General features: G+C 49.6%; 1 protein-coding gene and 1 non-coding gene across 5 annotated transcripts in view; one reads left to right on the top strand and one right to left on the bottom strand.

Moving 5' to 3' along the window:
• CFAP74 (cilia and flagella associated protein 74) overlaps positions 1 to 25,439 on the top strand; it is a 77,713-nt gene that overhangs the window by 5,802 nt on the left and 46,472 nt on the right. For all 4 annotated transcript variants that reach the window (XM_067717735.1, XM_067717736.1, XM_067717734.1 and 1 more), the window contains exons 2-11: positions 14,855 to 14,937; positions 15,528 to 15,612; positions 15,695 to 15,835; positions 16,123 to 16,221; positions 20,377 to 20,523; positions 21,444 to 21,554; positions 21,913 to 22,015; positions 22,426 to 22,583; positions 23,534 to 23,735; positions 24,753 to 24,908. In XM_067717735.1, the coding sequence (XP_067573836.1) occupies positions 14,874 to 14,937; positions 15,528 to 15,612; positions 15,695 to 15,835; positions 16,123 to 16,221; positions 20,377 to 20,523; positions 21,444 to 21,554; positions 21,913 to 22,015; positions 22,426 to 22,583; positions 23,534 to 23,735; positions 24,753 to 24,908 (1,266 nt within the window). In that variant the 5' untranslated portion in view covers positions 14,855 to 14,873. The remainder of the gene's footprint in view (positions 1 to 14,854; positions 14,938 to 15,527; positions 15,613 to 15,694; positions 15,836 to 16,122; positions 16,222 to 20,376; positions 20,524 to 21,443; positions 21,555 to 21,912; positions 22,016 to 22,425; positions 22,584 to 23,533; positions 23,736 to 24,752; positions 24,909 to 25,439) is intronic.
• On the bottom strand, positions 18,224 to 18,296 carry TRNAG-CCC (transfer RNA glycine (anticodon CCC)). The gene has a single exon. It is a non-coding gene; the product is annotated as a tRNA-Gly (tRNA).

Below are 25,439 nucleotides of genomic sequence, written 5' to 3'. Positions count from 1 at the left end.
ACCCAATTTCGTTCGTTTTTATGGCTGAGTAATATTCCATCATATATACGTACCACAACTTCTTTATCCATTCGTCTGTCGATGGGCATTTAGGTTGCTTCCATGACCTGGCTATTGTAAATAGTGCTGCAGTGAACATTGGGGTGCATGTGTCTTTTTGAATTATGGGTTTCTCTGGGTATATGTCCAGTAGTGGGATTGCTGGGTCATATGGTAATTCTATTTTTAGTTCTTTAAGGAACCTCCATACTGTTCTCAATAGTGGCTCTATCAATTTACATTCCCACCAACAGTACAAGAAGGTTCCCTTTTCTCCACACCCTCTCCAGCATTTGTTGTTTGTAGATTTTCTGATGATGCCCATTCTAACTGGTGTGAGGTGTTACCTCATTGTAGTTTTGATTTGCATTTCTCTAATTATTAGTGATGTTGAGCAGCTTTTCATGTGCCTCTTGGCCATCTGTATGTCTTCTGTGGAGAAATGTCTCTTTAGGTCTTCTGCCCATTTGGGGATTGGGTTGTTTGTTTTTTTAAATATTGAGCTGCATGAGCTATTTATATATTTTGGAGATTAATCCTTTGTCCATTGCTTCATTTGCAAATATTTTCTCCCATTCTGAGGGTTGTCTTTTCGTCTTGTTTATGGTTTCCTTTGCTGTGCAAAAGCTTTTAAGTTTCATTAGGTCCCATTTGTTTATTTTTGTTTTTATTTCCATTACTCTAAGAGGTGGATCAAAAAAGATCTTGCTGTGATTTATGTCAAAGAGCATTCTTCCTATGTTTTCCTCTAAGAGTTTTATAGTGTCCAGTCTTACATTTAGGTCTCTAATCCATTTTGAGTTCATTTTTGTGTATGGTGTTAGGGAGTGTTCTAATTTCATTCTTTTACATGTAGCTGTCCAGTTTTCCCAGCACCACTTATTGAAGAGACTGTCTTTTCTCCATTGTATATCCTTGCCTCCTTTGTCATAGATTAGTTGACCATAGGTGCATGGGTTTATCTCTGGGCTTTCTATCCTGTTCCATTGATCTGTACTTCTGTTTTTGTGCCAGTACCATATTGTCTTGATTACTGTAGCTTTGTAGTATAGTCTGAAGTCAGGGAATCTGATTCCACCAGCTCCGTTTTTTCCCCCCCAAGACTGCTTTGGCTATTCAGGGTCTTTTGTGACTCCATACAGATTTTAAGATTTTTGTTCTAGTTCTGTAAAAAAATGCCATTGGTAATTTGATAGGGATTGCATTGAATCTGTAGATTACTTTGGGTAGTATAGTCATTTTCACAATATTGATTCTTCCAATCCAAGAACATGGTATATCTCCCCATCTGTTGGTATCAACTTTAATTTCTTTCATCAGTGTCTTATAGTCTTCTGCATACAGGTCTTTGGTCTCCCTAGGTAGGTTTATTCCTAGGTATTTTATTCTTTTTGTTGCAATGGTAAATGGGAGTGTTTCCTTAATTTCTCTTTCAGATTTTTCATCATTAGTGTATAGGAATGCAAGAGATTTCTGTGCATTAATTTTGTATCCTGCAAATTTACCAAATGCATTGATTAGCTCTAGTAGTTTTCTGGTGGCATCTTTAGGATTCTCTATGTATAGTATCATGTCATCTGCAAACAGTGACAGTTTTACTTTTTCTTTTCCGATTTGTATTCCTTTTATTTCTTTTTCTTCTCTGATTGCCGTGGCTAGGACTTCCAAATGTTGAATAATAGTGGTGAGAGTGGGCAACCTTGTCTTGTTCCTGATCTTAGTGGAAATGCTTTCAGTTTTTCACCATTGAGAATGATGTTTGCTGTGGGTTTGCCGTGTATGGCCTTTATTATGTTGAAGTAGGTTCCCTCTATGCCCACCTTCTGGAGAATTTTTATCATAAATGGGTGTTGAATTTTGTCAAAAGCTTTTTCTGCATCTATTGAGATGATCATATGTTTTTTCTCCTTCAGTTTGTTAACATGGTTTAGTACATTGACTGATTTGCGTATATTGAAGAATCCTTGCACCCCTGGGATAAATCCCACTTGATCATGTGTGTGATCCTTTTAATGTGTTGTTGGATTCTGTTTGCTAGTATTTTGTTGAGGATTTTTGCATCTATATTCACCAGTGATATTGGTCTGTAATTTTCTTTTTTTGTGGTATCTTTGTCTGGTTTTGGTATCAGGGTGATGGTGGCCTCATAGAATGAGTTTGGGAGTGTTCCTTCCTCTGAAATTTTTTGGAAGAGTTTGAGAAGGATGGGTGTTAGCTCTTCTCTAAATATTTGATAGAATTCACCTGTGACGCCATCTGGTCCTGGACTTTTGTTTGTTGGAAGATTTTTAATCACAGTTTCAATTTCATTACTTGTGATTGGTCTGTTCATATTTTCTATTTCTTCCTGGTTCAGTCTTGGAAGGTTATACCTTTCTAAGAGTTTGTCCATTTCTTCCAGGTTGTCCATTTTATTGGCATAGAGTCCCTTAGGATGCTTTGTATTTCTGCGGTGTCTGCTGTAACTTCTCCTTTTTCATTTCTAATTTTATTGATTTGAGTCCTCTCCCTCTTTTTCTTGATGAGTCTGGCTAATTGTTTGTCAATTTTGTGTATCTTCTCAAAGAACCAGCTTTTAGTTTTATGGATCTTTGCTATTGTTTTCTTTGTTTCTATTTCATTTATTTCTGCTCTGATCTTTATGATTTTTCTTCTGCTAACTTTGGGTTTTGTTTGTTCTTCTTCCTCTAGTCCCTTTAGGTGTAAGGTTAGATTGTTTATTTGAGATTTTTCTTGTTTCTTGAGGTAGGCTTGTATAGCTATAAACTTCCCTCTTAGAACTGCTTTTGCTGTATCCCATAGGTTTCGGGTCATCATGTTTTCGTTGTCATTTGTCTCTAGGTATTTTTTGATTTCCTCTTTGATTTCTTCAGTGATCTCTTGGTTATTTAGTACCGTATTGTTTAGCCTCCATGTGTTTGTGTTTTTTACGTTATTTTCCCAGTAATTGATTTCTAATCTCATAGCATTGTGGTCAGAAAAGATGCTTGATATGATTTCAATTTTCTTAAATTTACTGAGGCTTGATTTGTGACCCAAGATGTGATCTATCCTGGAGAATGTTCCATGCACACTTGAGAAGGAAGTGTAATGTGCTGTTTTTGGATGGAATGTCCTATAAATATCAATTAAATCTTTCTGGTCTATTGTGTCATTTAAAGCTTGTGTTTCCTTATTTATTTTCATTTTGGATGATCTGTCCATTGGTGTAAGTGAGGTGTTAAAGTCCCCCGCTATTATTGTGTTACTGTTGATTTCCTCTTTCATAGCTGTTAGCAGTTGCCTTATGTATTGAGGTGCTCCTATGTTGGGTGCATATATATTTATAATTGTTATATTTTCTTCTTGGATTGATCCCTTGATCATTACGTAGTGTCCTTCCTTGTCTCTTGTAACATTTTTTATTTTAAAATCTATTTTATCTGATATGAGTACTGCTACTCCAGCTTTCTTTTGATTTCCATTTGCATGGGATATCTTTTTCCATCCCCTCACTTTCAGTCTGTATGTGTCCCTAGGTCTGAAGTGGGTCTCTTGTAGACAGCATATATATGGGTCTTGTTTTTGTATCCAGTCAGCAAGCCTGTGTCTTTTGGTTGGAGCATTTAATCCATTCACGTTTAAGGTAATTATCGATATGTATGTTCCTATTACCATTTTCTTAATTTTGGGGGGTTTGTTTTTGTAGGTCCTTTTCTTCTCTTGTGTTTCCCACTTAGAGAAGTTCCTTTAACATTTCTTTTTTTTTTTTTTTTTTTTTTTGCAGTACACGGGCCTCTCACTGTTGTGGCCTCTCCCGTTGCGGAGCACAGGCTCTGGACGCGCAGGCTCAGCAGCCGTGGCTCACGGGCCCAGCTGCTCCGCGGCATGTGGGATCTTCCCGGACCAGGGCACGAACCCATGTCCCCTGCATCGGCAGGCGGACTCTCAACCACTGCGCCACCAGGGAAGCCCCCTTTAACATTTCTTGTAGAGCTGGTTTGGTGGTGCTGAATTCTCTTAGCTTTTGCTTGTCTGTAAAGCTTTTGATTTCTCCATTGAATCTGAATGAGATCCTTGCCGGGTAGAGTAATCTTGGTTGTAGGTTCTTCCCTTTCATCACTGTAAATATGTCATGCCACTCCCTTCTAGCTTGTAGAGTTTCTGCTGAGAAATCAGCTGTTAACCTTATGGGGGTTCCCTTGTATGTTATTTGTCGTTTTTCCCTTGCTGCTTTCAATAATTTTTGTTTGTCTTTATTTTTTGCCAATTTGATTACTATGTGTCTCGGTGTGTTTCTCCTTGGGTTTGTCCTGTATGGGACTTGCTGCGCTTCCTGGACTTGGGTTGCTATTTCCTTTCCCATGTTAAGGAATTTTTCAACTATAATCTCTTCAAATATTTTCTCGGGTCCTTTCTCTCTCTCTTTTCCTTCTGGGACCCCTATAATGCGAATGTTGTTGCGTTCAATGTTGTCCCAGAGGTCTCTTAGGCTGTCTTCATTTCTTTTCATTCTTTTTTCTTTATTCTGTTCCGCAGCAGTGAATTCCACCATTCTGTCTTCCAGGTCACTTATCCATTCTTCTGCCTCAGTTATTCTGCTATTGATTCCTTCTAGTGTAGTTTTCATTTTAGTTATTGTATTGTTCATCTCTGTTTGTTTGTTCTTTAGTTCTTCTAGGTCTTTGTTAAACCTTTCTTGCATCTTCTTGATCTTTGCCTCCATTCTTTTTCCGAAGTCCTGGATCATCTTCACGATCATTATTCTGAATTCTTTTTCTGGAAGGTTGCCTATCTCCATTTCATTTAGTTGTTCTTCTGGGGTTTTATCTTGTTCCTTCATCTGGTACATAGCCCTCTGCCTTTTCATCTTGTCTGTCTTTCTGTGAATGTGTTTTTTGTTCCACAGGCTTCAGGATTGTAGTTCTTCTTGCTTCTGCTGTCTGCCCTCACTGTATATCCTGGTTTCCTCAGCCAGGAGAGGACACAGCATCTCATAAGATGGAATTAGCACTTGGGTGAAGAAAGCAGTGTATGAGGGGTGGTCAACACTCCATCAAAATCATGGCATCATTACATTTGAGCAATGAAAATACTCCATTGCTTAATCTCCTTGAGTCTCAATATTCTCACCTCCCAGGCAAATGAAGAGACGCTGTGGAATAATGAAGTTTATACTGAAGATAAATGCTTCTCACTCCTGCTGGGCCAGTCACCTGAAACTGCTTATATCACAATCTTTGGTCAATCAAATCCACAGGGCAATTCTCCTCAAGCAGCAATCAGGGGTCCATGGAAGCTGCTAGTGTTGCAGGGTCTCCTGCAGAGGCGGGGGGTGTCTGTGCCTCACCATGAGGACAGGGACACTGGCAGCAGCATTTCTGGGAGGTTCTCCTTGGTGTGAGCCCTCCCGGAGTCCCCATATTTCACTCTTGATTGAATTTCTTTTACGCCTGTGGGAATTTTCAAGTTTTCTATTTTTTGTTCTTGAAACAATTTTGGTTAGTAATATTTTTCTAATAATTTGTCCATTGTCTAAATTTTCAAATTTATTGGTGTAAAGTGGCTCGTGACATTTTTACATTTTTTCATGTCTGTAGTATCTGTAGTTAGAGACCCTTTTCTTCTTATATGGATGATTTGTTCTTTCTCTTTTTATTTATCAGTTTCATTAGAGGTTTGTCAGTTTTATAAATCTTCTAAAAGTACAAACTTTTGGCTTTGAGGAACATCTCTATCACATGTTTGTCTTGCAGCATTAATTTCTAATCTTTTTTGTTTTCTTCTACTTTCTTTGGGTTTATATCGCAGCTCTCTTTATAACCCCTTGAGTTGCATGTTTAGCACGTTAATACTTAGCCTGTCTTGTTCCTGATATGAGCATTTAGGATTACAAATTCACTCTGTTCTACCTTGGCTACACTCAATTTGATATATGATATTTTCATTATAACTCAGTTAAAAACATTTTATAATTTTCATTATGATTTTTTTCTTTGGCCCACGGGTTATTTAGAAGTATGTTTCTTATTTTCAAAATATAAGGTGAATTTATAGTTTTTGATTTGATTTTTTTCTTCCAGTTTTATTGGAATATAATTGACATACAGCACTGTATAAGTTTAAGGTGTACAGCATAATGATTTGACATACAAACATCATGAACTGATCACCAAAATAAGTTTAGTGAACATCCATCATCTCATATAGGTACAAAATTAAAGAAATAGAAAAAACTTCTTCCTCGTGATGAGAACTCTTAGGATTTACCCTCTTAACAACTTTCATATATAACATACAAAGTGTTAATTACATTTACCATGTTGTACATTACATCATTAGTACTTATTTATCTTATAACTGGAAGTTTGTACGTTTTTATGCCCTCATCCAATTCCCCCTTCCCCAATCCCCCACCTCTGGTAACTACAAACCTGACCTCTTTTTCTATGATTTTGTTTGTTTTTGAAATATAATTAGCCTACAACACTATGTTAGTTCCTGTTACACAACATAATAATTCGATATTTCTATACATTTTGAAGTGATCACAGGATATGTCTCGTTACGATAGGCCACCATACAAAGATACTATATAGTTATTGTTATATTCCCCACACTGTACACTTCATCCCTGTGACTTGTTTATTTTTCAGCAGGAAGTTTGTACCTTCCAATATCTCTTAGCTATTTCTCTCCCCCTCTCACTCCCACCCGCTCTGGCAACCACCTGTTTGTTCTCTGTATCTATGACTCTGTTTCTGTTTTATGATGTTTGTCCATTTGTTTTGTTTTTTTAGATTCTAAATATAAGTGAAATCATACATTATTTGTCTTTCTCTATCTGACTTATTTCACTTAGCATAATACCCTCGAGGTCCATCCATATTTTTGCAGATGACAAGATTTCATTCTTTTTATGGCTGAGTAGTACTCCCTTGTGTATATATACCACATCTTCTTTATCCATTCACGTGTTGATGGGCACTTACGTTGCTTACATATCTTGGCTATTGTAAATAGTACTGCAATGAATATAAGGGTGCATATATCTTTTCTAATTAGTGTTTTGGGTTTTTTTCCCTTGATAAATCCCCAGGAGTAAAATTGGTGGATCATATGGTAGTTCTATTTTTAAGTTTTTGAGGAATTTCCATACTGTTTTCCACAGTGGCTGCACCACTTTACATTCCCACCAGCAGTGCAGGAAGGCTCCCTTTCCTCCGTATTCGGCCAGCGTTTGTATGTCTTCTTTGGAAAAACATCTATTCAGATCCTCTGCCCATTTTTTAATCAGGTTGTTCAGTTTGTCGATGTTGAGTTGTATGAGTTTGTATATATCTTGGATATTAACAGCTTATTGGATATATTTGCCAACATCATCTGCCGCTCAGTTGATGGCCTTTTAAAAAATCTATTTATTTATTTATTTATTTTTGGCTGCATTGGGTCTTCATTGCTGCGCGCGGGCTTTCTCTAGTTGCAGTGAGCAGGGGCTACTCTTCATCATGATGCGCAGGCTTCTCATTGTTGTGGAGCATGGGCTCTAGGCGCGCGGGCTTCAGTAGTTGTGGCACACGGGCTCAGTACTTGTGGCTCATGGGCTCTGGAGCGCAGGCTCAGTAGTTGTGGCGCACAGGTTTAGTTGCTCCATGGCATGTGGGATCTTCCTGGCCAGGGCTCGAACCCGTGTCCCCTGCATTGGCAGGTGGATTCTTAACCACTGCACCACCGGGGCAGTCCCGATCATATGATTTTTATTCTTCAATTTGTTAACGTCATGTATCACATTGATTGATTTGTGGATATTGAAACATCCTTGCATCCCTGGTATAAATCCCACTTTATCGTGGTGTATGATCCTCTTAATGTATTGTTGGATTCAGTTTGCTAATATTTTATTGAGGATTTTTACGTCTATGTTCATCAGTGATATTGGCCTATAATTTTCTTTTTTTGTGATATTGTTGTCTGGTTTTAGTATCAGAGTGATGCTGGCCTTGTAGAAAGAGTTCAGAAGCATTCCTTCCTCTGCAAATTTCTGGAATAGTTTGAGAAGGCTAGGTGTTCACTCTTCTGTAAATGTTTGGTAGAAATCACCTGTGAAGCCATCTGATCCTGGACTTCTGTTTGTTTGGAGTTTTTTTTTAAATAATTTTTTGTGGTAATCTCTTATGATCCTTTGTATATCTGTGGTGTCAGTTGTAACTTCTTTTTTTTAGTTTAATTTTTATTTCATATTGGAGTATAGTTGATTTACAATGTTGTGCTAGTTTCAGGTGTGCAGCAAAGTGACTCAGGTATATGTATACATGTATCCACTCTTTTCCAACTCTTTTCCCACATAGATTACTACAGAGTACTGAGTAGAGTTCCCTGTGCTGTGCAGTAGGTCCTTGTTGGTTATCTACTGTATATATATAGTGGTGCATATGTGTTAATCCCAAACTCCTCACTTTTCCCTCCCCCCACCTTTCCCCTTTGGTAACCTTGAGTTTGTTTTCGAAGTCTGTGAGTCTGTTTCTATTTTGTAAATAAGTTCATTTGTACCATTTTTTTTTAGATTCCACATATAAGTGATATTATATGACATTTGTCTTTGTCTGACTTACTTCACTTAGTATGATAATCTCTAGGTCCTGCCATGTTGCTGCAAATGGCATTATTTCATTCCTTTTTATGGCTGAGTAATATTCCATTGTATATATGTACCACATCTTCTTTTCCCATTCATATGTTGATGGACATTTAGGTTGCTTCCATGTCTTGGCTATTTTAAATAGTGCTACAATGAACATTGGGGGTGCGTGTATCTTTTCAAATTATGGTGTTCTCCAGGTGTATGCCCAGGAGTGGGATTGCTGGGCCGTGTGGTAGTTCTATTTTTAGTTTTTTATGGAACCTCCATACTGTTCTCCATAGTGGTTGTACCAATTTACATTGCCACCTACAGTGCAAGAGGGTTCCCTTTTCTCCACACCCTCTCCAGCATTTATTGTTTGTAGACTTTTTGATGATGGCCATTCTGACTGGTGTGAGGTGATAACCTCATTGTAGTTTTGATTTTCATTTCTCTAATAATTAGCAGTGTCAAGCGTCTTTTCATGTGCTTTTTGGCCATCTTTATGTCTTCTTTGGAGAGATGTCTATTTAGATCTTCTGTCCATTTTTTTGATTAGGTTGTTTGTTTTTTTGATATTGAGCTGCATGAGCTGTTTGTATATTTTAGAGATTAATCCCTTGTTGGTCACTTCATTTGCAAATATTTTGTCCCATTCTCTGGCTTGTCTTTTCATTTTGTTTGTGATTTCCTTTGTTGTGCAAAAGCTTTGAAGTTTAACTAGGTTCCATTTGTTTATTTCGTTTTTATTTTCATTACTGTAGGAGGTGGAAGCAAAAAGATACTGCTACAATTTATGTCAAAGTGTATCCTGCCTATGTTTTCCTCTAAGAGTTTTATAGTATCTGGTCTTACATTTAGGTCTTTAATCCATTTTGAGTGTATTTTTGTGTGTGGTATTAGAGAATGTTCTAATTTCATTATTTTACATGTAACTGTTCAGTTTTAGCAGCACCACTTATTAAAGACACTGTCTTTTCTGCATGGTATATTCTTGCCTCCTTTGTTGTAGATTAATTGACTGTAAGCATGTGGACTTATTTCTGGGCTTTCTGTCCTGTTCCATTGATCTATATTTCTGGTTGTGACTTCTTTTTCCCTTCTGATTTTCTGTATTTGGGCCCTCTCTCTTTTTCTCTTCATGAGTTGGGCTAAAGGTTTATCAATTTTGTTTATCTTTTCAAAGAACCAGCTCTCAGTTTCATTGATTTTTTGGATTGTTTTTTAAAGTCTCTATTTCATTTATTTCTGCTCTGACCTTTACGATTTCTGTCCTACTAACTTTGAGTGTCGTTTGTTCTGCTGTCTCTACTTAAGGTTAGGCTTTAGGTGTACGGTTAGGTTGTTTATTTGAGATTTTTCTTGTTTCCCGAGGGAAGCTTGTATTGCTATAAACTTCCTGCTTATAACTGATTTTGCTGCCTCCCACAGATTTTGGATTATCCGCTTTTCATTTTCATTTGTGTCCAGGAATTCTTCTAATTTCTTCTTTGATTTCTTCAGTGACCCATTGGCTGCAGACCAGCATGTTGTTCAGCCTCCACATGTTTGTGTTTCTTGCAGTCTTTTTCTTGTAGTTGATTTTTAGTCTCATAGCACTGTGATCATAAAAGATGCCTGATATGATTTCAATTTTCCTAAATTTATTGAGACTTGTTTTGTGGCCTAGCATGTGATCTGTCCTGGAGAATGTTTTGCGTATACTTGAAAAGAATGTGTATTTGCTGTTTGGGGAAGGAATGTTCCAGATAGATCAATTAAGTTCATTGGGTCTAATGTATCACTTAAGGCCAGTGTTTCCTGATTGATTTTCTGTCTGGACGACGTGCCCATTGATGTAAGTGGCCTGAGAGTCCTGGAGTAGGAGTATCAGCCCACTGGTGGGCAGGGCCAGGGGCCAGGGCGTCCTGGGGCTGGTGCTGCCTGCTAGTGGGTGACGCTGGTCCCGGGGCTGGTACTGGGCAGTGGTGAGTGGGACTGGGTCCTGGGCCCTCGGGTGGACAGCGCGAGGTCCTGGGGTGGCTGTGGGCTCAGGGAGTCTTAAGGTAGCCAGCCTACTGGCAGGTGGGGCTATGCCCCTGCCCAGCTCACTGCTTGGCCTGAGGCGTCCCCATACTGGTGCCTGCAGGCTGGCATGCAGGGCAGGTCCCGGCACTAATAAGCCAGAGGGAGGGTTCTGAAATGGCACTGGCAGCACCAGTGTCCTTGTGTTAGAGCTGCCACCAGTGTCTGTGTCCCCAGGATGAGCGGCCCTGCCAGGATCAGCAGGTGGGTCTGACCCAGGCTCCTCTCCATTTCCTGCTTTTGTCCTGGGCCCTGAGCACGTGAGATTTTGTGTCCTTTAAGAGCGGCGTCTCTGTTTCGCACGGCGCTCTGGCTCCCCTGGAAGGAAGCCCCGCTCACCTTCAGAGCCAGATGTTCTTCGGGCTTGACTTCCTGGTGCAGGGCCCCCAGGCTGGGGAACCTGACTTCCTGGGGCACCCCTCTGCGGTTGTGATTATCCTCCCGTGCTCAGCTCACCCACCCGGGGCTTTGGGTCTTGATTGCCCCGCCTGTTGTGAGTCCTCCTGTACAGCTTCAGGTGTAGACGGTCTTTTCTTCTAAGCTCCTGCTCTTTCTCGTCACTAGCTGCTCTGTGACAGGGTGATTCTCTCTGTGTCCGCGGGAGAAGGTGAGCTCAGGGGTCTTCCTGCTCCCCATCTGCTTTGCTTTTCTCTATCTGTTATTGATTTGGGCTGATTAATTTGCTCAGAGAATAAGCTTCGTATGATTTTAGTTCTTTGAAATGTGTTGAGTCCTGCTTTGGGGCCGGTAGATAGTTTTTGTAAATATTCTGTGTGATGGTTTAAGGGAGCACTTAAATTTCCATAGTTGTTTCTGTTCCATGTATGTCTGTGGGGTTCAGTTTGTTAATGATGTTGTTTAAATGTGTGTCATTAATGACTTATTTTATCTGGTTTTGTTGTCAGTTCCTGAGAGAGGCGTGTTAAAACCTCCCACTAGAGTTTGTACTTTTGACTCTTTCTCCTTGTTCTGCCAGTCTTTGCTTTGTTTATTTAGTGGCTATGCGTTTGAATACACGTGGATTTACCACTGTTGTATCTTCCTGGTGAGCTGAGCCTCTGGTGATGACCTGACCCTCTTACTGCTGTTACTGCTTTTTGCCTGAAGTATTTTTGTCTGTTTCTAGACAACGCCACCAGCTTCCTGTTACAGTTTCTATATAGGGCATCTTTGTCTGACTTTGAAAATGCAGTGCTTTTGTATGTTATTGCTTTAGAATTCTCTTTTAAATAGTAAAAAGTGGGCTTCCCTGATGGCGCAGTGGTTGAGAGTCCGCCTGCCGATGCAGGGGACGCGGGTTCGTGCCCCGGTCTGGGAGGATCCCACGTGCCACGGAGCGGCTGGGCCCGTGAGCCATGGCCGCTGAGCCTGCGCATCCGGAGCCTGTGCTCCACAGTGGGAGAGGCCACAACAGTGAGAGGCCCGCGTACCAAAAAAAAAAAAAAAAGAATCCACCTGCCAATGCAGGGGACACGGGTTTGAGCCCTAGTCTGGGAAGATCCCACATGCCGCAGAGAAACTAACCCATGCGCCACAGCTACTGAAGTCCACGTGCCTAGAGGCCGTGCTCCACAACAAGAGAATCCACTGCAATGAGAAGCCTGCGCACCTCAATGAAGAGTAGCCCCTGCACTCCGCAACTAGAGAAAGCCCGCGGGCAGCAACGAAGACCCAGTGCAGCCAAAAATAAATAAATTAAAAAAAATTAAAAAATAGTAAAAAGTTAGATTTTTGTTGATTTTGGTGGTTGATAAGACACTTTTCTTTAGCTTGGTCACTTCATCTATTTGTATTCTTGTCTTCACTTAGGTTTTGACCTGATAATTTCATCATGTCAATTCTTCAAGACCCTTAGGACAATTAAAATACAGTTTTCCCAGCATGTTGCTTACTTGCACGCTGGCCAGCCAGTTCTCAAACAGAAGGTCCACGCGCTTCGTAAGCACATTTTGGCACATCTCTGTGTTTGATCCCACTGCACCCGCACGTCAGAGGCGCCCGGCTCCTGAGCCCCAGGTTGTGCGATGCCCACGGGGCCTTGGGGCCCCTCACCGCGTGCCCTTCCGCACGCTGGCTCCTGTTGTGTTCCCACTGTTCCTCTCACGTCTGCCTCATCCTTGTAGACTCATGTCCTGAAAACACTGAATCCTGCCACGGTTGTTCTAGTGAGGATTTGAAGGGGGTCAGGGACCCGCTGTCTGGAACCACCGTCTTTAGCTGGACATTCAGAGCGTGTGTGGTTTGATGTTGTCACTGCAGGTGGAGCTGTGTGAGACGTCCCTCCTCTTAGCAGAGTGTCACCCTCGGGGGGCGTTGGTTACACTGTGTTTTATACGCGATGTGATGAGCGCATGGAACTCACAAGCCCAGGGCAGCACAGGCTGGACCACTTTGCAAGCATCTTCTGAAAGCCCCGCATCCACCATCCGCAGGCTGGTAGACTAAGAGCTGTCTTCAGTTGGGAGGAATATTGTTGGTATTTTACAAGATGCCTCGAAATTCTGCCTCTCAGGGCTTTAATGCACAGAGGGGTTTTTTGTAGCATTTAAAAAATAAATGACTGGCATTGATTTATTAATGACTTATCAGGGAAACATTATTAGGCTTTGAAAATATTTTTCAGTGACTTATTCTGGAGCAGTTGGTAAATTCAGCAATGAAAACAAACTGGTCTACAGTTTCAGCACCTCGTCCATAATATCAACATTTAATATCAACGTCTAATATCAACATCTGTACCGAGCTCTACACAGGCATCTCCCAATGTTCCCGAAATGACTATCAAACTGTAATGAATATTGTGAAACCCCTTAGGAGTTGTCTCTGGACTCTGTGCCTGCGTTTTATGGAGATAACGTATACACGCTGTAACGAGCACGCAAATTAAATGTTCACTAGTGTGAGTTTGACACTTGTGCACACCTGTGTAGCCACCACCCAAAACAAGATGCAGACCGTTTCCGTCCTCCCCCCAGTCCCTCGTAGCCCCCGCCGTCCCCATCCCCTGCCTCTAACCCAGAAGCTGCGTCTCATTTCTATCATCGCCCTTTAGTCCTGCGTGTTCTGGGGCTTCACACGTGCTCTTCTGTGTCTGGCTTCCTGCACTTAGCACGGTGTGTCTGAGATTCATCCGTGGTGCTCTGTGCATCAGACTGCGTTCTCTTCATCACTGTTATTCCTTTGTTTGAACGTACCAGAATCTGCTTCTCAGAATCCGTTCTCATCACGATGGACATTTGGATTGTTTCCAGTTTGCGGCTGTTGTGAATAAGGTTGCTGTGAGCGTTCCTGTACAAGTGTTTTTGTGGACATACTTCTGTTTCTCTTGGGTAGGATTTCTGGGTCCTCTGGTGAGTGTATGTTGATAGCATCTAGTGTTATGGTTTCGTATTGGGTATTTTGATTTGGCGCGTTCTAACAGGCGTGTAGTAGTGTCTGGTTATGGTTTTGATTTGATTCCCTAGTGACTAATGATGTTTACAAAGTTCCATGAGCCTATGGTCATCGTGCATCTTCTTTTGTCGTGTCTGTTCTAAAATTTTTGTCCCTTTTCAGTTGGGGTTTGGACTTGCTATTGCTGTTATTTAGGAGTTCCTTATGTATAATCTGAGTACCAGACCTCTGTTACATGTATGTGCTGCAAATATTTTTTCAGATTCTGTGGCCTCTCTTCATTTTCTTAATGTCTTTTTTAAAAAAATATGCTTTGCTGTTTTGTTTGTTTGTTTTGTGTTTTTTTTGTTTTTTCTAAGATGTTGGGGGTAGGAGTTTTAGTAATTTATTTACTTAGTTTTGCTGTGTTGGGTCTTCGTTTCTGTGCGAGGGCTTTCTCTAGTTGTGGCAAGCGGAGGCCACTCTTCATCGCAGTGCGCGGGCCTCTCACTATCGCGGCCTCTCTTGTTGTGGAGCACAGGCTCCAGACGCGCAGGCTCAGTAGTTGTGGCTCACGGACCTAGTTGCTCCACGGCATGTGGGATCCTCCCAGACCAGGGCTCAAACCCGTGTCCCCTGCATTAGCAGGCAGATTCTCAACCACTGCACCACCAGGGAAGCCCTAATGTCTTTTTACAAGAGAAATTGTTAACGCTTATGAAATCCGGTTTTTTAGGTTTTTTTTAATGTGTCATCTATGTTTTGTAAAAATTTTTGTAGCTAATTTCTGCCTCCCAAGATGGAAGAAGATGCCAGCCTGTTCCCTAAGAAGCTTTTGGACGACGCCCCCCTTGTGGAGGATGGTAATTAAGAAAGGTCTTTTCACAAATAAGACACGTTTCAACACACGGAAGACAAACGATGTGCTTAATAGTTGCCCTTTAATTTCCTTTTTTCAGAGAGACCACATCTTTTAAACTCATATTTTTTCTCAAAAAGGTAGCTTGTATTATTCTGTTTAATCAGAAGAAAGGTCCACGTGGCTGAGACCTTGAAGTTCAGTGGCCGACGGTAGCTTCCCAGTCTTTTGTTATTGCTTCAAATGGCAATAAGGAACCTGCTGTATGTAACCTGAAGAGCCTGGTTTCAGAGCAGCAGCTGCATTTCACGTCTGCCTTTGACTAGTCTACTCTGAGATCTTGTCACGTGGCCGTTAGAAAACTCCACTCTACGCATATGAAACAAGGGTGGGAAAGACAATAGTGTTTTGCTATTATTATGAAAATAGTTTTGACTTTGCAGACCCCTTGGAAGCGTTCCCTGGGCCACACTTTAAGAACCACTGCTCCATCCCATCATTGCCCAGTTTGCGTGTGTCAGGATTTACCCTGGAGCTTCAGGCTTGAAGGTCTCCATCTGCGTTCTGTTGTTTTAACTCTCACTCTATTTCTAGAAACAGATGAACCGGAGGATCCGGAGTTTGTGCTGGGCCCTGTCCCTGGGGAGGCTGAGAACGAGGCGGACCCAGGAAGCTCCTGGTAATTAACCCGGGGCAGGGGGAGGGGGAGGGGCAGGACGCACTCCCCACGGGATGGCAGCGGGCGTCCTTTCCATGTTAAGTCCAGGCAAAGAGCAGAATGCAGACAAGAGGAAGCAGAGACCAGCCGTCCAGGACAGAATGCAGGCCTCACTCCTGCGGAGGGATTTGAGCCACCTAGACCAGCTGCATGAAGAGAAAGACCTTTTCATTCAGAACACGAGGTGAGCGGGGCGGGCCGGGCTCTGGCCGGGGCCCATCTGTGCGGCGTTTGCCGCCCTCCACTCCTGTCCGATTGACGGCGACGCTGCAGTGTGTTCTCCAATGTCTGCGAAGAAAAATTTCAAACACAGAAAAGTTGAAACTTGAAGGCAAATTGATGACATCATGAAACTTTACTCCTAAATGCTCGAGATGCCCGCAGGAGAGCCTGTGCCAGCTGCCGGCCCCGCCCCGGCCGGAGCGCCTGGGGTGCAGGGAGCCGCTTACCGACGCTGGTTCCAACTTTCAGGGAGGAGCTGCGTGCTTGCCGCTGGAGGATGGGGCTCCTCGCCAAGCAGCAGGAGAGCGTGGCAGCTGGCCTGGCCGCGGAGAGAGCCGCCGGCAACAGGTAGGTCGGAGGTGGGGCCCTGGGGCCGGTGGGCACGGGAGTGGGGGCGGACCCACTTCCCGGCCGTGTGGGAATCGGGCAACCCAAGTGGACATCAGGAGTCAGGTGGCCACGAGTCAGGAGGGGCGGTCACTTTGAGGCAGGTGGCCAGGGGAGGCCTCCCTGAGGAGGGGACCTGCAGGCTGGGAGGTGAGTGGTAGGGACAGCGGCACAATGGCTGGGGTGGGCGGCGAGTGCAGGGCCCGGGGCAGCAGGCGAGGACGCCAGGTCACGTGCCCGCGGACCAGAGCCCTCTGGTCAGTGTCCCTCCAGGCCGCCCTCCAAGAGATGCCCCCGCCCTCTCCTGACCGTAGAGGGGTGTCTTGCGGGGCGGTGCACCTCTCTGTCCTGCGCCCGCCCACCCACCCTGTTCATCTGAGCGCCCCCGCGAAGTGGCTACACCTCAGAGTGTGACTGGGCTTGGGTGACCGGGAGGGCAGAGGGAGGTGAAGTAGGAGGTCTCAGAGTGGGCTCGGCCAGGAGGGCCTCTCAGTGGCTTTTTGGCCCCCGAGATGCCTCTAGTCGTTAGGTGAGTGTGCGGGTCCTTCCTGAGGGGCTGGCAACCAGGGGGCTGGCTCCCCATCCTTGGAAGGATGAGAGGCCAGTGGAGAGGGGGCGGGAGGGGGCAGGAGCGGGCTCAGATCAACGGAGTGGGCCCAGGAGAAGCCTTCCTTTGGCCGCAGCCCTGCCCTCGAGTCGGCCAGTTTAGAGGAAAGGTCAGGCGAAGGCATCGCTGAGCCTGAAGGCCCGCAGCCCCTGAGGCCCCGACCCACTCGCCCTCTGCTGGGCAGCCGTGGGTCGCCTCGAGGCAGCGTCCCAGCGCCCGTGCTCAGAGCTGGGGAACGAGGGGGACCTGCAGGCGAAGATGACGGCCGTGCTGCAGGACAGCGTGTAAGTCCAGGCCGTCGAGCAGGGACGGGTTTGAAGATGAAGAATGACATTTTGTGTTTGACTTTCAAGCTGCCTAAAGATTGAAAGGTAGCTGAGACTTTCCATCGTTTAAGTGTTTTGCGCATCCTCCATGTTTGTCTGAGTTCTCAGGAACTGTGAAATCAGCTTCTTTTTCCTTTTTTCCTGCTCTTTGAGCCTCCAAAGAACGACCAGCATGATTTTTAAAAGAGCTTCACACCTTTTCTGAGAGCACTCCCCCCACCCGGCGAGGAGACGGCTGTGCTGTGTCAAATCCTGTACACGGCAGCTTCCCCCTGCACCAGCCGGCACCGGGCTGGTCCCCACCAGCGCCGCGGAGCCCCCGGGCCCTGCCTGTGTCGGATCACTGTATGGTCCATTTAGTTTTTTAAAAAACTTCTAAATTTTGAAACAATTTCAAATTCACAGAAGAGTTGCAGAAATAGCACCAAGAACCCCTGGTGTTCCCTTGCTCTCCCCACCATCCCGGTGACACTTCACACTTGGACGGTTGCATGGCGTCACCCCACCTCCAGTAGGAAAGACCCTCAGTCTTCCCGTGACGCTCGTGACCTTGATGGTTTTGAAGCATCCGAGCCAGGAACTGTCCCCCAAGTTGCCTTTGTGTGATGTTTCCTCGGGGCGGTGGTCTAGAATCCCCCTGGTGCTGCCCCCCGCCCCCCCCCCCCCCGCCAACAAGGCGTACGATGGCCACCGGTCCCATTTCCAGTGGGGGAACTTTGGTCACTTGATCGAGATGGGGTGTGCAGGGTTTCTTTTTTGGTTTTAAAGTTTACACATTTAAAAAAAATATTTATTTATTTATTTGGCTGTGCTGGGTCTTAGTTGCAGCATGCGGGATCTAGTTCCCCGACCAGGGATCGAACACAGGCCCCCTGCATTGGGAGCACGGAGTCTTAACCACTGGACCACCAGGGAAGTCCCTAAAGTTTACACTTTTTTTTAATATTTATTTTATTTATTTATTTAGGCTGCACCAGGTCTAAGTTGCAGCATGTGAGATCTTTAGTTGCAGCATGCATGTGGGGTCTAGTTCCCTGACCAGGGATCGAACCCGGGCCCCCTGCATTGGGAGTGCAGCGTCTTACCCATTGGACCACCAGGGAAGTCCCACGCAGGGTTTCTTCAATGCAGAGTCACGCTTTTCCTTTGGAAACTAACATGGAATTGGTGGTACATACTGTGAGACTGGAAAACCCCATCCTCATCCCTTTCACGCTCGGTGTTTGCATTTATTGATGCTTCTCGCTTGAATCAGTTATGATGATGGTTGCCAAAGGGCGATTTTCTAATTCCGTAATTCCTTCTAGATGTACGAGTTAGCGTTCCGCTGTAAGGAACAGCGTTCTCTTCCCCATGTTTCTTTATGTGTCAGTGTAGACTCTTCGACTTCTGTTCTATGCAGTGGGTTATAACCTGCTCTATCTTTTTCTTTTAATTAATTAATTTATTTATTTTTGGCTGCATTGGGTCTCCGTTGCTGTGCACGGGCTTTCTCTAGTTGCTGCGAGCGGGAGCTACCCTTTGTTGTGGTGCGTGGGCTTCCCATTGTGGTGGCTTCTCTTGTTGCGGAGCACGGGCTCTAGGTGCGTGGGCTCAGTAGTCGTGGCTCGTGGGCTCTAGAGCTCAGGCTCAGTAGTTGTGGCGCACGGGCTTAGTTGCTCCGCGGCATGTGGGACATTCCCAGACCAGGGCTCGAACCCGTGTCCCCTGCATTGGCAGGCGGATTCTTAACCACTGTGCCACCAGGGAAGTCCCATCATCATTATTTATTTTGATGCTCCAGTCACCCCCAATTGGGCCAGTTAGCACCTCTTTCAAGCAGGCTCCCTGTCGTTCTTCGAGTGCTTTCTGGGGTAACGACATGTTCGTAGCCCACTTGTTTCCTGTCCGCCCTAGTCCTAGACCTAGCCGGTTGTCCGGACCAAGCCAGAGCCTTGGTTTCTCACAGGGAAGAGTGGTGTTTAGGGACCTAGGGCTGGGCACCAGGTGGCCCCACTGGGAAGCATGTGCATGTCTCTGTGTGTCTGCGTTAGAACCAGGAGTTGACACCCGTGATTCCAGCTCCAACAGAACCAGAGGTGCACCCTCATCTCCCCTGTCTGATGGGACACTTCTTCTCTGACAGATGGAACCTGTCTGTCATTACCTTCAGTGTTTTTGCTCACTTCTCCTCCCACCAAGTACCAGTCTGCTGACCCTGCCCCGCTGTGGCTGGCCCTGACCCCCCATAGCCCACCTGCCTGCCCCTCCTCATGTGGGCGTGGCTGCTGCCCATTTCCTTTCTTTTTAATCAGCTTTATTTAGGTCTAATTTATATGCAGGAAAATGTACGTCAAACGTCCCTTGTGCATCCTGTCCGTCAGCAGTGCTGACCCCAGGTGACCGCGGGTGTCCTCTGCCCCTTAGTGTTAAGTGTGTGAGACCCTGCAGTGTTTACTCCCCGTGCCCGTCTCCTCCATGCCACACAGCAGCCATGAGAGGCATTCATGTCCTCGTGCATGGCCGGTGTCTCGCTTCATGGCCGTAGAGTCCACTGCTGTCTGCTTCACCACTGAGCAGGGCTCCCGTTGGAAGCCCACCTGGTTTCCCTTCCTGGTCAGCATCCCCTTGGACCACGTAGTGACCCCTTGAACCTATTCTTGGGGGGACGTGACTTCAGGGCCCTCCTCTGTTGCTGCCGGTCTGTGTGCCCAGGCTCAAGGGCACCCCAGGCCGCAGGGACATTGATGAGTTCCCCCAAGTGTGGGCTGAGGGCAGGCAGCCCACGCAGCAGGTGTCTGCTGTCCCCAAGGGCTTCCTTCAGGGGCACGTGTGAACTTGGGGCTCGTGGCCTAGACGGCGTCACTCACGGTCACTGAGCACCTGCTGAGTGTCAGACCCCGACGTAAGCACGTAGGGTCAGCAGTGAGGAAAACACTTGGAGTCCCTGCCTGCTTTCACGGGAATGAGAGGCACATAAGCAAAGCAAGAAGCTCGCGGCGGTGCCACGTGGCACGGTCGCTGCGTCCCTGGGCCCAGAGAGCAGGGCTTCAGGGACAGAGCAGGGCGGTGTTGCAGGAGACAAGGGGCCTGGGTGTTGGTCAGACTCGGTGGCGGAGCCCTGGAGTGGACGCTGCGCGGGGGGCGTGGCCCGGCTCTCCAACCCCTTTGCCAGCGTAAACAGAAGCGCCTCCTGTTTGCAAGGAGCGCCGTGTGGCACATGGAGATCCAGGAGAGGCAGCTGGAGGACGCCCGCGAGTCGGCCCAAGCGGAGGCCCCGGCTGCCAGGAAATGCCTCCAGGAGAGGGGAGCCTCGGGGAAGGCAGAGCGGAACCGGCTGCTGCGGGTGCGGTAGGTCCAGGCCTGGGGCGCACCCCCCCAGGCCCACGCCTGTGCCCCCCGCCAGGCCCACGCCTGTGCCCCTCACCAGGCCCACGCCTGTGCCCCCCCGGCCCACGCCTGCGCCCCCCCCCCCGCCCCACGCCTGCAACACCCCCCCGGCCCACGCCTGCGGCCCCCCTGCCCACGCCTGCAGCCCCCCTCCCCACGCCTGTGACCCCCCCGGCCCATGCCTGCGCCCTCCCCCCGCCCCACGCCTGCAACACCCCCCCCAGCCCACACCTGCGGCCCCCCTGCCCACGCCTGCGACCGCCCCCGGCCCACGCCTGCGACCCCCCCCCCCGGCCCAGGCCTGCGCCCCCCCCCCCCCGCCCCACACCTGCAACCTCCCCACAGGCCCAGGCCTGCGCGCCCCCCCCCCCCCGCCCCACGCCTGCGCCCCTGCCCACCCAGCCCCAGCCTGGGCAGAGTGACTTGGGCCACGCTCGCTCCCTGACCTGATGGCTGCCTCCCTCCTGGACGCCCTGCCCTCTTCCCGGCCCTGGCCACTCCTTGTGGCCCGTCCTCCTGAGGCCCCGACACTGCCCGTGCCCCGCGGGCAGCTGCTTCTGAGGGTGGGGCCAGGGGAGTAGGTGTGCTGCAGGCCGGGGGACGCAGCCCCCCCCAGGGGCCCCCCGCCCTCGCCCCGGCACGGGGTCCTCACAGGTCCTCCGGCTCTCCCACCCCCCACCTTGTCCAGCCCGTTGCCAGATCTTCCTGCTGCTTCCGTGGGATCCGAGCCTGTGGACACCCACAGGGTCCCCACGGCCCCGCCCCCTACCAGGCACAGCGCAGGGCCCTCCCGCCTCATGCACTTGGCCCTGGTCCCGGGCCCTCTGCGGCCAAGCCTGCACAGGACGTGTCCCTGTTCCCGCTGCCCCGTGTCCCTGCAGGAGGTCCGTGTACCTGCAGAAGGAGCACGGGCTCAGGCACCAGAAGCTGGTGGAAGACGCCCAGAAGAACCATCGGAAGGCCGTGAAGTTCCTGAAGGCCTCCCTGGGGAGGTACTGCGGCTCTCTTCTCTCCGCGCCTCTCCTCCTGTCCCTCCCCTCACCCCACCCCCGCCCACACAGGGAAGCCTGAGAAAGTGGATCAATTGCCTTCGTTTTGAAATCCTCCGATTTTATCATTGAGCCGTCACCTCATCACCCAGAAAGAATAAGTGTGTGTTTCCAGCTTTGAGCTGACGGCCGTTAGTTTCAGACGAGGACTCCAGTCTAGAGAAACGGCTTTCACGTTTCCTCATGGTCCACGCGCAGCCCAGCTCTTTCCCACTTGCCTTTAACATCATGGCGCTTGGCTGCTTCCTTGGGGCTCCTCCCCCCGGTGGCCACTGCACCATGAGCAGGTCCTCCCCGCCAGGATCCGCAAGCAGGAGCAGAGAGAGGAGCTGGAGAGCCGCGAGCACGCGCGCAGGCGCATGGACGCCGTGCTGGCCCTGAAGAACAGCATCTCCGCCAACCGGGTAGGACTGGCCCCACCTCCCGACACCCTCAGGATGCGCTCACCTGCCCTTGGACAGGCTCCCGCGCTCCAGGGGGACCCGGGCTCGGCGAGGGGAGTGCTGGAGCCCCGGGCCTTCCCAGGGGAAGTGATACCCCCCGGGGCCTGGGGGGCAGTTAGACCAGGGAAGCGGGGAGGGATGCGCAGTGAGCCGCCAGTCCAGTGGAGACAGCGGGGCTCTGGCCTCGGGAAGCCCCTGAGGATTTGGGGGGGCAGCTTCAGGAGGCGCGTGCAGGCGGGAGCAGCGGTGATTTCCACTAACGTTGGCCTCCGGCGCCTCGGGTACGACTTGAGGGCACCCAGCCCACAGAAAGCCCCACTGCGCACGCGCACACCTGGGATGCCGGCACGTCCATGTTCTCTATTCCCAAGGAGACGCTCCGGAAATTTCAAGCATGGGGCCAGGCCAAGGCAGAGCTGGCGGAACAGAGGGCCCAGGCCGAGAAGGAGGTGATTCTGGCCCAAGGTGGGGACGCTTTCAAGCACTTTTGCCATCAACGCCGGCGCCAGGAGCTGGAGGCCCAGAACCGGTGAGGGCCTGGTGGGGCGGCATCCCAGAGTGGTGGGCGGGTGTGTCTGTCACAACCTGCGGCGAGGCTGCCTCTCTCCCTGGGCCTCCCCCTCCCACCCCCCACCCCCCGCATCCTGCTCTCCAGCCCCCAGCAGGCAGGATGTCTCCTGGGCCTCAGGCACAGCCCCCACTGCCCCTGCTGCCCCGGGCATCCCCTGCCCATGGCCTCCTCCCTCCCAAAGGCTGCGGGCAGCCGGGGCTCACTTTCTGGGCTCCCCCAAACCGGGGCTCAGTGCTGCCTCAGTCCACGCTGCACCCCGTCATCCCCTAAGAACCCCTCGGCCTGCAAGTCCCCCATTCTCAGCTCCCCAGGCTGCACCCGACCTGAGACACAGGGGTCCGCCCGGGGGCTTCCCAAGATGCAAGGGTGAGGTGGCCAACTCTCCTGCCTCAGCCCAGCCTTGCACACAAGGTTCTGTCACTTCCTCTTCATCCTGGAGGGCCTGTCCCTTCCCCCACAAGCAGCCCCGCCCATCGTGGTCACTGTCAGCACCTGCCCAGGTGTGGCCACCCGGTCCTGTCACTGGGGAGTCGCGGTGCCCTGAGTGCCAGCCCCGGCGTTGGGTCATCGCCTGCCTGCAGGGGTCCCGGGGGCAGCTCCTCCTGCCTCGGAGCCCTTAGTCCTGGCAGGTGGGAGGCACCAGCAAGGAGCAGCGGGAATGACTGACTGAGTGACCGGCCTCCAGCCCTGAGACTGCCCTGGTCTGAGCCTCAGGGCGCCCAGTGGCGCCTGGGAACCCGGAGTGGGGGACGCAACAGCTCACGGGGTCGAGGCTTGTGGCGGGGATGGCGCTGGGCCGGAGGTTCGCGTCCCAGGTCTCTGGCCCGGCCGCCCTTCTGGGCTCCCTCCGTCGGCTCCTGCGGGCCGAGCCTCTCGGGGTCTGGGTGCAGCTAGCGTTTTCCCCACAGCGCCTTCGAGGAGGAGCAGAAGCTCAGGAAGCACGAGATTGTGAGTCGGATCTTGAAGGAGGAGGCCGAGGAGGCCAGGAGGAAGCAGCGGCCCTCGCCCGCCAGACCCGCGGGCCGGCCGATCCTGAGGGACCAGACCTGGAGCTACGTGGCCGCTTTCCATGACGGGAAGGGCCCGGCGGACCCGCCCTGCTGCCCCCCGGTGAGCGGACGCCCCTGCTACACTGGACCGCACCGGCCAGCTCCGATCAGGACCGCGGAGAGCGCTCCTGCCCCTCCGCCCCTTCGCCGGATGCAGGCACAGCCTCCGGTCGCCAGGCGGCCCCAGCCCTGGTGCACGTGTTCCATGTCCCTCGCGGCTCCCCCCCGGTCTCCGGCGCCTGGCCCGCCTGGGGAAGCAGACCCCCATCGCCACATGTCCCCTGAACAGGATTGTCTTGGGCCACCTTACCCGTCCCCAGATGCCAGAGCCAGGCTGGTGACCAAAGGCCCATCACGGCCCAGGGGAGACGTGTGCCCCCGTCCACCCCCCACGCATGTTCGCCCCGGAGCCGGGCCGCTTCCCTCCATTCCCGCACTCAGTCCTCACATAGAGGGCCGGCCCTGTGCCGGTCACCCCACAGGTGACCTGCTTACCTGTCCCTGAGGGTGTGGGGTAGGGACGTCGGGGCCCCATCCTGAGCCCGGCAGCCCTTCTGCTTCTGCTCTGTGTGCCCCCAGCCTGAAGGCCCAGGTCACTGGCTCCAGCAATGCGCTGCCAGCCGGAACCCCCAGGCTGCTTCGTGGGTGCCCCCCAAAGCTGTGCCTCTCTGTCCTCTCGCCCCCAGCCGTGCTCCTGCCCTTCTCCACGTGGGGCCTTTCTCACGCCTCCAGCAACATCGCCCTCCATTCTTGTCCCTGTGCCAGGCTGAGTTCCCTGGAGGGAGGCCCCGTCTGGCCCTAGAGCAGCTGAGGGTCCGTGAAGGGGGTTCCGGGGTGTCCATAAGTTAGAGTTTTGTGGCTCTTCTGCGCGTTGGAGACCAGGCTTTCACGATGTGTAAAGACACTCATGCTGTAAACAGAAGTTGCAAACCCATGTGTGCTCTGGTCTCTGAGTGCAGAGCGGGGCTGGGTCGTCTGCCAAGGCCCTGGAGTCCCGAGGGTTTGCACTTTCTTCCTCCCGGTCAGTACAATCTCTGTTTTCTAGAATAGGCTGTCGCGTTCCTCTCCCCAACTCCAGGAGGGCAGGTCTGCGTTACCCCAAGCCTCTCTGCTGGTGAAGGCCGTGTCCAGCGAGTCCGTCCAGGCGGACAGGGGGAGCCTTGGCCGGGAGGCAGGGACGCTGGCTCAGCCGGAGATCCCCGGGCTCTGGAAGGAGGACTGCAAGCCGTACCAGGTAGCCCCTTGGACACGCGGCCACATCTTTTCATCCGTCTCCCACGTCTCCACCCTGTCCTGGCGACCGTGGCGGCCCCCCTCGCGGGGGCTGCTCTGTGGTCCCCCCCAGCCACCTCCCTCCCAAACAACCACAGGGCCGGTGGTGGCCACACGTGGAGGGATGAGGCAGGGGGCTCGAGGGGTGGGGCCGAGTCCTAACTCTCCAGCTTACTACTGGGGAAATGTGTCGCTAGAAAAAGGCATGAGCTCACACTTGCTTTGACGGCCTCTTGTCACAGAACACGCGCTATCCAGAGCACTGGTCGTCCTGGCTCTAAGAGGGCAGGCACAGCTCTGGGAGCCGAGAAGCTAGCGAGTGTCCACTGCACGCAGCAGGACACAGGCTCTGGGAGCCGAGGAGCACTGATCGTCCTGGCTCTAAGAGGGCAGGCACAGCTCTGGGAGCCGAGAAGCTAGCGAGTGTCCACTGCACGCAGCAGGACACAGGCTCTGGGAGCCGAGGAGCACTGGTCGTGCTGGCTCTAAAAGG

This window comes from Pseudorca crassidens, chromosome 2 (genome assembly GCF_039906515.1).
Source record: "Pseudorca crassidens isolate mPseCra1 chromosome 2, mPseCra1.hap1, whole genome shotgun sequence".
Lineage (NCBI taxonomy): Eukaryota > Metazoa > Chordata > Mammalia > Artiodactyla > Delphinidae > Pseudorca > Pseudorca crassidens.
The sequence above is the reverse complement of the archived record's forward strand: the minus strand, read 5'-3'. Positions and strand labels throughout refer to the sequence as shown.